General features: G+C 31.4%; 2 protein-coding genes across 2 annotated transcripts; one reads left to right on the top strand and one right to left on the bottom strand.

Annotated features, from left to right (window-relative positions):
* Positions 1–802: 802 nt before the first annotated feature.
* LOC114724359 (WUSCHEL-related homeobox 9-like) lies at positions 803–3,393 on the top strand. The gene is made up of 4 exons (XM_028910698.1): positions 803–959; positions 1,150–1,977; positions 2,664–2,872; positions 3,388–3,393. Exons 1-4 carry the CDS (start codon positions 803–805, stop codon positions 3,391–3,393), a joined length of 1,200 nt encoding a protein of 399 aa, XP_028766531.1.
* A 7,510-nt stretch (positions 3,394–10,903) lies between these two features.
* On the bottom strand, positions 10,904–13,672 carry LOC114724325 (rac-like GTP-binding protein RAC13). The gene is made up of 7 exons (XM_028910662.1): positions 13,436–13,672; positions 13,242–13,329; positions 12,598–12,707; positions 12,414–12,477; positions 12,148–12,212; positions 11,959–12,024; positions 10,904–11,254 (listed from the first exon to the last, which is right to left on the bottom strand). Exons 1-7 carry the CDS (start codon positions 13,532–13,534, stop codon positions 11,156–11,158), a joined length of 591 nt encoding a protein of 196 aa, XP_028766495.1. The 5' UTR covers positions 13,535–13,672; the 3' UTR covers positions 10,904–11,155.
* Positions 13,673–14,527: the final 855 nt, after the last annotated feature.

Genomic DNA, 14,527 nt, shown 5'->3' with positions numbered 1-14,527 from the left:
CTTCATTTCTTCTCTAGAGAAAGAAATTTCTGGAGATCATATATATATATATATATATAATATATATATATATATATATATATATAACTTATAAGAGAGAGAGAAACTGACCGGAAACTCAAAGACCTAGTATTCAAAGCATTAACAGCTTTATCTGTCATCTCTGAGCCAAGATTCCTAATTAAGTCCCAAGCATGTATTCCTTTCCATGTTCTCTTTGCTTCACATCCGGGGGTACTTTCCTTCTTCTTTAAACCCTTAAAACCAAAAAAAAAAAAGAAAAGAACTCGATCACTATTAATGCAAAAGTAATGCAGGGGATGGGAGACATGGTAAGTTAGTACGATAATATTACTACTGTTACTTTATATATATTTTTTCCTTTCCTTTCCTTTTTTAATCTTTCATATATCTCACAGGCGATTCCTGTTGTGAATTTAATTAATACCTCTCATTATTATAATTTGCAATATTATAGAATGGACACAGGGTCTCATCGGAGAGAGAGTAGGTGAAGAGAGGGTACAAGAGATGGTGCTGGTTAGTGGGTTATTCAGATTTCTCAGACCAAAAAGCTAATTAAAAAGCTATACACACACACATACACACGGATAGCACTATATATATAAAGGTCTAGTTGGTATGTGTATATGTTACGTTGTTCTCTTATGGTTGGCTGCTTTGATATCTAGCCTCTCAGTTGATTTGATTCCTTTATCTAAAAACCCTTATATTCAAACTTCTCATCATTATTAAGCATCATTCTTGTATTGATCCGTCGTCTTTCGTCGTCTTCATCATCATGGCTTCCTCTAACAGACACTGGCCTAGCATGTTCAAGTCCAAGCCTTGCAATCCCCACCATCCATGGCAGCAGCACGACATGAACTCCTCCTCTCTCATCTCTTCATCCTCCTGCCACCGAACCCCTTACGCTCCTTCTTCTTCCTCTTCTTCAGGTTCGTATAATAATATTCGGTCAAAAACCTATCTTCTTCAAAAGCCCTTTTCGCCTCTCTGTCCCAACAACAAAGCAATCAAGCTTTTTGAATGATCTAAATTTGAGGCAGTTTCTGTAGAAATAGTGTCCTAGAGATAGAGATTATTTGGTGTTTTGAAGTTTCATGTTATATTGAATGGGTTTTGTAGGTTGTGAGGAGAGGAGTCCAGAGCCAAAGCCGAGGTGGAACCCAAAACCAGAACAGATTAGGATTCTGGAAGCGATCTTCAACTCAGGGATGGTGAATCCACCAAGAGATGAGATCCGAAAGATCAGAGCTCAGCTTCAAGAGTATGGTCAAGTTGGTGACGCCAATGTCTTCTACTGGTTTCAGAATCGCAAGTCCAGAAGCAAACACAAGCTTCGAAACCTCCAAAACTCTAACAAAACCACCAACAACAACAATAATAACCATATCACACACGAATCAACCTCACCACTTCCTCCTCCTCCTTCTCTCATCATTCCTCATATTTCACCTTCTAATTCTTCATCTGATAACAGGTCTTCTCCATCTTCATCCTCCAAGGAAATAATCAGTGTTGTTCCTCCTTTCAAGTCATCATTCTCCATTGGCTTCTCTTCTGATATGATCCTCCCAAGTTCTTCTCCCACTTCCGCTGGTCCTGTGACCAATAATAACCACCACCCGATCTCATATTTTCAGACCCATAATAGTAATACTGAGACGTCTCTTTCTGAGCCTTTCTTCTTCCCTGCTTCTTCAAATTCTTCTGCTGCTACATCAACTCATCAAGGGTTTTGCTTCTCTGAGCTGTCTGGTCTTGTTCAAAATCAAAACGTTGGGCCTTGCACTAGTCTCTTGCTCAGTGAGATGACGAATCAGAAGAAAGAACAAGATCATCATAAGTCTTCGTCTTCTGTCACTTCCACCATTCACAGTACTGTTGTGCCTTCTATGGCTTCTGCAACCACCACTACTGTTACTGTTCCATCCCTCATCCCTCAAATTCACGGTAAAATTAATAATTTTGGTTTCTTTTATTTTATTTACTTTCGAGCTTGCTTGTGCATGCTTCTCTACAGTGGTCCTACCCACACAAGATCGTGTTGTGAGAAATACATTCATTTTCTTGGCATTATTATAGCATACCACGTGACTATATATCTATATCACAAGACAAATACCTTTCAAGAAGATACAATGATGCATGTGTCATTCATAAAATCCTACAACAGAATAAATACTTTCGGTAAACAAACCAATGAACATGAGATTTTACATGTCGTAGTACACACATGCACACTTATATTATGATTGTTATTTCTCTCTGTACCAATGACATAGTATAGTACTTTTTAATTAACAGATCAAAGGGGCTTGCCGCTTTTGATTTTGATGAATTTTGTCATGTATTATGATGAAATCAAACATTAATCTTGGACCCTTTTTTGGGCGAGTTGTACATAAAACTTGTAATTTTCCCTGCTTCAAAGAAATTAGGAAATGAGCAAGAAAATAAACTGGAGGGATATCCTTGATAATTAAGGAGAAAGGTCGGGGGTAAAATGGTAATTTGAGGATCGTGCTGCTTAAGATTTGATTGTGTTGATGGAAAGACGTGTGCATGGCTTCTCTGTCTCAATCTCAACTTGGGGCTTAGGGTATTTTGACTAGAGGGGATAATTGGGTGTGTGTGAGGTGCAGGGGAGCTGGCAGGTGGTACGGCTGCGAAATCTATTGTATACATAAACGACGTCGCATTCGAGGTGGCTATTGGTCCCTTCAACGTACGAGCGGCTTTTGGTGAAGACGCGGTTCTGATCCACGCGGCAACAGGACACCCTGTCCCAACCAATGAGTGGGGCGTCACGCTCCAGTCACTCCAGCACGGCGCATTTTATTATCTGGTGCGCACGTTAAGACCCTCTAATTTCTCATATACAAATTTTTTTTTTCTTTTTCTTATCTTTTATCCTTTTTTTAACTATGTTTCATTTTCTCAAAAAAATTAATATCTTATTTTATATGTTCATTTTCTCAAAAAAATAAAAAAATATCTTATTTTATATGTCTTAAAACTAAGGAAAAACATTTTTATTTTCATGCCTTTTGGAAAAATTTGGAACAGATTATAGGTCTTCCACAGTAATAAAAAACATACTATATGAGTGATTACATATTTATATATAGCTTAGTCACAGAGAAATAAAGTCTAATATGAATATAAACAGGAAAAAAAATAATTTCATAATAAAAAATTTGTATTTATTCCGTCTAAACTGCATGATTGTAAAGATCTAATTCAAAACATGATATTGTCTTTGTCATAAACTATGAATTTTTTTATAATAACTAAAATTTTCACATCTATCCACAAGTTATGGTGATTTATTATATTTTATTGAATCTAATGAATGTGCAGATATAGAAAAGGAGACAGTTGAAGGTGATGGGGTTTGGATACATATGGAGATCTCTACGTACCTCTCTGGAGATCTTTGTGTTCGAATCATATAATTATAGTGTGGTGATTAGAGTACGAGGGTTTGATTTAGTATCGATGGACCTTAATATGTAACTGAATTTACTTTCTTCTAAGTTCTAAAGTAATTATATGCAGACTTCATATTTTTGTGTGTGTGTGTGTATGGGATGTGTTTTTCTGTTGATGATGTGATGAGATCAATTCATAACGTGTAGTACTCTCTCTAATAGTTCAATTTCATAAATAAATTGTAATATTTGTTCTAAAGTAAGACTACTTGGTTTAATATTTTTGTTTTAGTAATATTTAATATGAAACCATGCATAATTTAAATTAAATACTCGCATTTTTAGCAACCCTGCTGCTGCAGGGCCAAAGAGTAAACACAAAAGTGATGCTGTATGAGATTTATTATTATACGAGTCTCCTAATTGAAGTACCTATTAGGTTTATCCGTATGACTTACAAGTTTAATGGGTTTATTCATCTAATCGGTACTTTTGAGATCAGTCTCCCCTTTAAACTTGTATGTTCGTATCACTATTAATTTATAGGTATACCAGTGTTTTTTCATTAGAAATCCTTTTTTTTTGTCTTTTTCTTATAATATTGCTTATATATTATGAAATGCTACCTTTGATATCCTAAATATAAAATCTGATTTGCAGCGTAATTTGCATTGCAAATTAAATTTTATATTTAAAACCAGGCTTCCAAAAAAAGAGTTTACTATAAATTAGATTTATATTTAGATTTTGTTTGGTACGAAATATTGAAAATGAAAAATAAACTGTGACTGCAATTAAGAAAATCTATTAAAAAAATGTTTAGTATGAAAAATTGCTTGTTATATAGGATTAAACAAACATATATATGTGGAACTGAAGAATACTATAGGTCAATCTCACTGCAATGGGTTTACCTAATCCTATGCAACAGATAATTACTCATGTTAAATATTTTTTAATAATTTTTTTAATTAAAATCCCAGTTTTTATCTCTTATTTCGTAGGGTCAGAGCTACAGGAGTGAGAGAGTTCTGAACTCCCCATTTTCTGCCACAACTTTCGGATCGGAGCACGGCCTCTGTTTCTCTTTCAACTTTGCATTATTTCCAGATGCTTCTCCCCTCTCTCACACACCGCACAAACAGAATGCTTCTATGTCAGCTGAACTTTGGAGAAATTATGACCAGGTTAATGTAAATGCATGCAATTTAACGTTTCAGATTTTCTATAAATGCAAAAAAGTGACTATATATAATAATTAATATAATAGTAATGACAGAGACAAAGAAAAGAAAATTCCGATTAAAGTAGCAGCCTGGATTTAGATTTGTCTATGCCACCAAAATAATCTAAGCTAGCTACTTTATGACTAGGATTTTAACAAACTTATATATACCCTTTTATTTTTCTATGGATGTGGACTTCCATTCAATAATATTTCCATTTAACAAAATTTAATGATATATTTGTTTCCCCCTCTTTTCTCGTGTTGTTTTCAACTTTTCATTCTAACAATATATTAAACATGAGGGAAAACACAAAAACTGATCTCATTCTTGTCTATGTCATGTCACATGTAAATTTAAGTGAAAGTTTTTCATTTTATTCCCTCGCAAGTCTTTCTTCTCCATCAAACAGTGTACTTGAATGAAGAAAATAAGGCAAGAAGAAAAGATGTCCGAACATATATGACTGTTAGGTCATTCAAAAGTGGATATACAAGTAATAAGATAAAAACAATTCGACATGAAGAGTTCACAACTTCCTTTTCTTTTTGTTTTTAATGATTTGAACAATTTTTAATAGTAGACCAAAAGATTAACATTATACTGCCACTTATCCTAATTATAAAACCCCATTCATAGTATACAAATGATATTTTATAATTAGAACTGGAGGTAGTATTTAACTTCTGAAATTTGATCTTATTTTAATTTTGATTTTGATTCATGACATTTGAAACTAGTAGTTTTAGTTATAAAAACCCTGTTTCAAGAAAAAAGAAGTCTTTAAGTAAACTTTCAAGAATCAAAACAAAAAGAACCAAAAGTCTTTAAGTAAACTAAGATAAAGCAAATTTTCAAGAATCAGAACTAAAACAAGATGATAATCCGAGATAAGATTTACTGTGTGAATCTGAATTTATTGTTCGGGAGGAATCGGAAAAAATGTGACCAGAAACGGAAGGGTACAAATGTTTTTGTTTTGTTGCAAAGTACCATTTTGGAAACTTGATAACAAAGACATGAAATGGAACAGAGAAGAAAATGGAAGAGTTGTTAATTATCACTTTCTCAGTCACACAGTTCTTTGCACAGATTGGTTAACGTGTGATCTCATCACAACAGTTCTTGATTTGACCCTCCCGTCTGGACTGTTCATTCTTCCATCAGAAAATATATAATAATGTAGAATAATCCTCTAACCAACATTAATATGGATTAAAAGATCTAATTATAATTATGCATAATTAATTGTTTAATCACTTTTATTCAACCAGTACATGTTTCAAAAAGCCACTAGTTACATTAATTCTAGATGTCTAAATTGATTAAAAAGCGTATGTGTCGATAATTTTTGCAGATTCTACTTCATAACTCAAAGTAATTGTTATAATAAGGTTAAAATTGAAGCACGGCCATATGATACTGAATACAGTTAATCTAAAAATAGTCAAAGATAAATATCTTCAAAGAGTCGTAAGTTTTTTTTTTTTAAGAAGAAAAAAAGTTGTAAACTAATTGTACTCGGTATAGTATTTAAAAGAAATAATAAGTGATATTAAATCTCTTATACTCGATAATTCTTGACCCAATTAATCAGCACCATAAGTAAGAATTAAGCTTCTTTGATTACATCTGTTTGATTGATTTGTGTCATTTCTCCACTTAAAACTCTGTAGCATGCACACTGTCTTTACCCAAAGGTACGTTTTAATATTCTGCATGAACCATCACGTATGGCATATCAACGTATTATCAAGACACAGAACGTATAATAATCATTACCCCCACGAGTTTAAATTTGACAAGATAGAAATATATTAATTTATTATTATTATTATTGGTTTGTTTCATACATCAAATCTGATTTAATTATGAGGACGTGATGTGGGGTATGGAAGGTGCCATAATTGAGTATACTGGAGAATGGTACTGCGAAAGAGCCTGATTGTATATTCCCACATCAACAAGGTATTAGGTGATTCTACAGTCTTTTGATTGATGCGACTGTTCTTGACTTCTTGTCTCCATCTGCATTATATTTTGTTTTCCTTCGATATATAGACAGAGGGTATATACATATATAGGGTTAGAGTGTTCTTAAAAACAATTTGTTGTAAAAGTTTAAAATTATAATAATATTATATCTTATTGTTAATAACGTTAATGATGAAAATAATACTACTTTCGATCCTAATTATAAGACCCAGTTGACTTATTTGAAGAGATTAAGGAAGTAAGTTAAGTTAGTTATTTGTAATAAATAAGTGTTGTCATTCCTAAAATATCCTTGCTAATTAAGTATATTGGCTAGAACTATCATTATTAGAAGGATTATCTTGGAAAAAAATGTATAAATATGAGAGATAAAATAGATTGGGGTCTTATAATTAGGACCAAACAAAAAGTCAAACGGGATCTTATAATTAGGACCGGAGGTAGTAATATGTAACATTATTTTGATTTTAAATTTTGGAAACAAATTTACACTTAAAGAAATTTTCAGGTCCCCCAATACGCTTAAATGAAAACTTTTAAAATAAATTTACACATTTACCATTCTATATATCATATTTTTGTTTTGTTCTTCACTCTATTGGTTTCTATGGATTTTAATTAGGGAAAATAGGTAAGTTTGAAAAGTTTATTCGTAAAAAAAAAAAAAAGAATCCAGTGTAACTCTTATTTAATGAATGTGTTTGTTTTAATTGTATGTAACTTATCTTTAATGACATGTAAAAATTCTTGAAAATGAAGATAATTTACACATAACTAAAGATATATTACATACAGTTAGAAAAAGAGTTACACAACATATACCTTTTCACCAATTTTCCTTTCTAATAATCCATTAATTGGTTTAGAACAGTTGGCAAAAAAATGGTTTATAAGAAATCAATATTTGTATTTCATTTTGTATATACATTTAAACTTTTGAATATATTTATACATGGATTGCAAACTTCATAATTAAGAAGCAAACAATCCTCTTGACCTAGCACGTGTTTAGCATAATCTTATTTTAATAGAGCTATGCTTTCTTGGTATAGTGCAGAAAAAATTATAGATTTGGGATATCAAGTGGATTAGGTTTTTACATTTAGAATTTTTAAAAAAATTGAAACAAGTGATTCTGTCTTTGAAATTTGATTTTATTTTAATTTTGTTTCATGAAATTTGATTTCATTTTGGTTTGTCTAAACTTTTTTGTTCCTGAGGGATCAAAACAATTGGTTTAAAATTTTAGGGATTAAAATTAAAATGAGACTAAATTTCTCTAGAATCAGGGCATGCCTCCAGATTGAGAGAGTGCTCACAGAGGTACTTATAAATTGCTCACCAATAAGGTCCTCAAATCAGTAGTGAGATTTGTACTCACTACCTTACAGATTATGAGTCGACTCTTTACAAACTGAACTAACTCTTGTTGGTTATTGATTCATTTATATTTGAGCACGAGAGATTTTGATCAAATTGGGCCATTCTCCTTTCATTGGATAACGGCGAATAAAGCCCATTGTCATGGAGGCCTTAGGCCTGGTAGAAAGTTCCCGCTTTTAGAATGCTTTGCACGCCCTATATTCGATAGGCCCATATGTCCAACATGTTGCTTATAGGCCCATCAAAACATCATGTTGCTCCGAAGATATATGCAAGTATTAATATACCAGTTTGACATCAGGCAACCAATAAAGCTCTTCTCCGTTGATATATGGCTGGGAAATACCGTCTGGTTTCTACCCGAAAAAAGTTTGATGTTAGGCAATAGGTATTATTGGACCACCAAAGGTATATCCAACTGATTAAGACCCATAAATCTAATATCTTAAAATTCCACATCACAACAACTAACAATAGTATCATAGACCAACAAGTATTGGTCCAAGTAGAAGGGATTTGGGTATCTTAAACATCATGTCCTTGATTCAATCCTTAGGGTGGTATGTATTGAAAAAAACATTGTTGGGAGGAGTCTCCACTACGGTGTCTAACAGTACTATGAGAAATTAGTCTTCTATTATTTGAGTGGGAGGATACTTTCGATAACCCAAAAAAAAAAAAAAAACAATAGTATCATAGCGAGCTTATATAGGCTCAGCTTCTCTTTACTTCCTTTCTCATCTATTTTAACTTTAATGTTGGCAAAAACTTTACAAAATATTTTTAAAAAGATTTTTCAGCACAATTTTGAACTATTAATATCAATTTTAGCAGTTTTTATTTATTTATTTATTTATTATAATTTTTTTTGATAAAATATCTGATATTCGAGTATTACCAAGTTTCAAACAAAAACAACTTCCTTAGATAACTTTCTAAAATAGAGTACTAAATATGAACCATTCAATTACCCAAAAAAATGAACTATTCAAATTTAATCTAATATTTGAAATGTGAAGTGTATGAGAAAATAACCATAGAGAAGTTAGAGTTAATTTGGTTTAATCTACTGTTTGACAGAATGGGTGAGCAACACAAATAACTGCCAATGACTTTTACTTCAAAATTAGGTGAGAGTGGTGCTTTCAAAAGCGACATAAATTGGAAACAAAGAGATTATACAATCAAACCAACACTATGAAGTAAAAGGTTGTTATTATTGATGAAGGTCCACCAACTAAAATGACCCGTTTGGTGTGCCAAATCAATCATCATCGTTAACCCAACAAACCCACAATTTAATCTTTCCTTAAAATAAGAATAATTAAACACATATTTTCATATGTCTCATTTCTTTTTTTACGTATAATTATTCTTCTATTAGAAATAATTTTATTTGAGATATTGTCAGCATTAAATGTAGGTACCTTTTAAGTAAGGATTCGAATATTAATTCGTTATGTTGTAAAAAATTAGTTTCTTCTATTAGATACAGCCGGATTGATTCATATGTCCCGTTAGTTGTGGATTGTGTGGTGGCTGTTTTATGTTTTCATAGGTTTTAGTGTTTGTGTGTGTGTATTTATTTTGCCGAGCGGATTTGGAGGTTTGGGCCTCATAATGTTAAGTTTATCGTCACATGTATAGAAGCTTAATTTAACCAATGAAAGTTAAGTTTGATGGAAGAGACTAATATCTTATAATACAACAAACTAATATTCAAATTCTAATTGAGAGAGGTATCTATATTTAGTACTTGATAGTAACTCAAATAAAATTATATCCAATAGGAGAATATTTATACATAAAAAAAAGCTTAATTTATATGAATCATTTTACCTTGTGTTAATGAATTGTCTTCTAATAAAATAAAATAAAAATACATTTTCATGCATCATACTGAATATGAGAGATAAATTATACTGTTTAAATTTTTATTTTTTTATGTTAAATTTGAATTATGAATATATTTCATAGGAATGAGTTGTACTAATTTAGAGAGGCAGAATAAAATAAGAGGTCTCACAAGTCTTATCTCACCCTGCCCTTTAGTGCCAACTTCTAAACCAAATTCAACCAAGCCACAAAACACTTCACAATTATCAGGAATAACGTGAAAAAAATTATAAACTTGGAAGCCAACTAAATTGAAATTTTATATCTAAAATCAAAAGAAATATCCCAGTTGGTTCTTATATTTAAGACCAAAGGAATTAACTTATAGAATTATTTAGAGAAGCAGTTTTGAATTGATTTATATGATTTTTAAAGGAACTATTAAAAAAAAGTAAATAAAATAAAATTAATTAATTAATTTACAATATTATATTTATCATTTTTTAAGTTAATTTGTCTAGTTTATAAACTGATATGTAATCTAATAATACATATAATTATTTCAGAAAGATCATGTAACATATCTTATAATTAAATAATTTTTTTAACTTTTTTAATTTTCTCAAATTAGTTAATTTGGTCTTATATTAAGAACCAAAATTAGTATTTAGCATTCTGACAAAAATAAAAACTATTTTGCATTTGAAATCAACAACAAAAAGTGACAAAAAAACACCTATTAAAATTTAAAATAACAAGTAGGTGATCTTAGCATGTCAAAAGCTTTACAAGAATAATTAGCACAATCTATTTGTCGTTTTAAAATTTAATAAGTATTTTATCGTCATTTTCTCAATCAGTGATACTAAATATTATACAATTATTAAAAATAACATTTCACTCTTTTCTTTACATTTCCTGAGGAACTAGAAAAATTTTCCAGGATAATTTGAAAAGAAAAGGTTCAGGAAAAAATACTAATAAAGAGAAAGAACACGATAAAAATTTACAAAAGCCAATACAAAAATAGTGATTTTACAATATAACATATTCTAATTTTACACAATGAGGAACCTAATATATATGTGTGTGTGTATATATCCTTCATGAATATTATTAAGAGCTTTAGTTGGCACACATATATATATTAAAATTAACAATATGAATATTAAAGAATAAAATTTTAATTCTCCTACATTTTATGACTTAGTGAACGAGAAAAAAAAAAAAGGAAAAAAGAAAGAGGATCTGTAAAGCTCAGAGGAAAGAACAGGTCCTTCTCTTGCGTGCTTTCTTCTTTGGCTTTGGTGGCCTCAATGCAACTTTTATTGCCGCATCAAACACTGTCTTCACGTTCTGAAACCACAAGGAAGCCAAAATACAGTCAATAAGAAAGATTATGCCTTATAAAATAACAGACACAGGGTGAATGTGCAAATTTATCTCAACCCAAAATTTTTTATTCAGGAGCACTGGACACCAAAAGTTTTTTTTAGGTGTAAATTTTCTTGAAAAATTTAAAATCGTAATAACATTATTCTTTAATATTAAAAATATTAGTGGTCAATGTCATTATTTTAATATCAATGTTAGTTTTCTAACAATAGGCGTAATTCACATTTTAAAAATTTTTCATGTGTTTGGCGCTCCTAAATGAACATTTTCACAATAAATTTAAAAGTAAATACAAATCTCTGTCATTATTAAAAACAATAAAATAAACATTGTTACGCATCAAACACTAATTGTAATTAATGATATAACTAATATTAGACAAAATAAACGTTATAACCAAATGAGAGTTAGTAAGTTAAAAATGGAATAAAATTTGAGGGGAACGAAAAAGTAGGTGAGATAAAAAAAAAAGACTTATATTGCTATTTTTAATTCAGGAATGGTAAAAATATAAAAAAAATTTTTCTATTTTTCTCTTGAACAACGCATAACATTTCTTCATCTTCATCTTCATCTCTCTAGCTATTAATGGTGGCTAGTAATAAAAGAAGCGATAAAAATAGCAAATATTAACACACTTTAGAAAAGACCAAAGATTGATTTACCTGCTGAGTTTTAGAGCTGCACTCTATGTAAGTGACAGCACCAATCATTTTCTTCAGTTCTTCCCCCTGTTCATTACATTCTTGTTAATTACTTAAAAGCCAAACAAAATTTTTTAAAAAAAAGCTCAATTATATATATATATTCTATATAATGAAGGCATTTTCTTAATGAACTCTTGAAGAACATGCCTGAGAAGTTGTGATTGGTGTGGCTCCAGGATGATCCATCAAAAATTGTTTGTCATCTCTCAGATCTGAGTAATAATTCACCAGAAAACCACTATTAGCTTTCAAGTCCTTTAATTTGATAATACTTAACTACCAGTGAAAGTCATGAATAATGCAGAAGATATTTGAACTAAATAAATTAATATACTACGTATCACACAAAATCTGAGAAATGAGTCGCACTACTTAATAATAATACGATTGGTACAGTTTTTGTGTTCGATTACCTAGTTTTGTTCCCACAAGCACAATCGGCACATTTGGAGAATAATGTCTCAGCTCAGGAATCCACTGTATACAAGTAAATAAAAAAGACTTGAAAATGTTTCAGATAATAATGCAGAAAACATGTTTACATTAAAAATTAAAAGGAAAAAAGAAAAAAATTTAGGCAGAGTGGAGATAATTAACCTTCTTAGAAATATTCTCATAACTGGCTTTGCTGATCAGAGAAAAGCACAGAAGAAACACATCAGCTCCTCTGTAACTCAAAGGCCTCAGCCTGTTGTAATCTTCCTGTCCTGTAATACAAATAGCATCATGACCCATAATTATGCTAATCTGTAGTTCAAAGTGTTTGATCTGAAAAATGGGTATACTTCAAAATCTAGCATTCAATAATGAAGTTCTCCAAACATAAACAAATTAACCTGTGTTATATTTCAAAATAGGCTCTTTCTAAAATGATTTCAACTAGTAAAGTGATATATATAAGAGTGAAAGAAAGGGGGATAAAAACAAAAGTGGGGCCCACCCACTCACTCTGTGTTTATCTTTCTATTACAGGATCATACAATAGAAAACTCAAACACATGTTCCACAAGGTAGCATGTTTGAGGAGGGAGTTACATTTTCCTCTCTCCTCACTTAAGCTAAGTTACATTTGAGAGGATTTATTTGAACTCAATATAAAATGAATGCTCATATGTACCAGATACTCTATCATCATATTAAAAGGAAGAATTTTGGATACTTTTGGTGAAGAATGGATGTTTCATATATAGTTTAGAACAAAATGACATTTGGAAAGTTAGATCAAAGTTAGATGAAACAACCTGCGGTGTCCCATAGACCAAGATTCACAGTGCTGCCATCAACCACTACATTTGCACTGAAATTGTCAAAAACTGTTGGAACATAATCCTATATATCAGAAAACAGTATTGATGGATCAGTTTGAATCTTCACTGCTCACTCCTTCAACAAAAGAGACTATGTGTGTGTGTGTATATAGAAGAAATAAACATACAGTGGGAAATGTATTGCTGGTGTAGGATATAAGCATGCATGTCTTCCCTACAGCACCATCTCCAACCGTCACACACTTGATAAATCTCGCTGTACTCATTCTTCTTCTTCTTCTGCTTCTTTTCCTCTTCCTCTATGTACAGAAGATTGAATCTGTAATATAAGAAAGTTATGAAGAAGAAAGAAAGAGAAAGAAGAGAGAGAGGAGGGTAGCTGGGCCTTAACAACCTAGCAGCTAGCTAAGGATGTGACCTACTTTAGTTATGGCTTTATGGGAATTCGATTCAACTTAAAATCATTGCGTCCATCTTATAAAGCTTTTTCTTCAAGTGGAAGGCCCCAACAAGAGAGAGAAGAGACAAGAAAAGGTAAGTTATCAGTAGGTATAGGGAGGGTGGTGGAGTTAGTTGGTTAAGTGTGGGAGAAGGCAGCTGGCTAGCAAGAGAATGAATTATGAATGATGGAGAAAAAAGCTAAAAGGATTTGGTTTAATTAACCAAATGCACTCTGGTCTCTTGTGTATGTGTTAATGATGGAATTGAGGAATTAGTTTTCATTTGATTTGATGATTTCAAGCAAAGTCAAAATGGTTTGTTGTGCTTGTGACTTTGCTTTGGTCTTATATGGTCCTAACCGTTGTCTATATATTTCTTGTAAGTTCTACACTGTGCTCCAGCTAGATTTGAATAGCTTTAGAATTGGAGCTCTGTGGATGAAAAGAAAAAATTAGCACAATTTCTTCGTTGATTCGTGTGTCATTAAGACTTGATAGAGTTCTATGCTAGCTGTCAGAGGTACAACATCATCGTTCTTTTTATTCAGGTTGGGAACTAGTTATAAAAAAATTATGTCAGAAAAATTTTCTTTTTACTTAGGGCTTGGCACAGCTTGATTTTGAATTATTATTATCGCCTAATCATAGGACTCGTCACTGAAAAGGAATCCAATAGTTTGTTTTCTAGGAAAAAAAATTATTTCTTATTTTTAATTCGTTAGTTTGTTGCATGTTTCTTTGGAAGAAATCAAAAGAAAGAATAAAGACAATATTTCACCACCATATGAATCACAGAGATTTGGACAGCATAAGGTTTTT

This window comes from Neltuma alba, unplaced genomic scaffold (assembly GCF_004799145.2).
Source record: "Neltuma alba isolate B1F8T4 unplaced genomic scaffold, ASM479914v2 tig00012185_pilon, whole genome shotgun sequence".
Lineage (NCBI taxonomy): Eukaryota > Viridiplantae > Streptophyta > Magnoliopsida > Fabales > Fabaceae > Neltuma > Neltuma alba.
The sequence above is the reverse complement of the archived record's forward strand: the minus strand, read 5'-3'. Positions and strand labels throughout refer to the sequence as shown.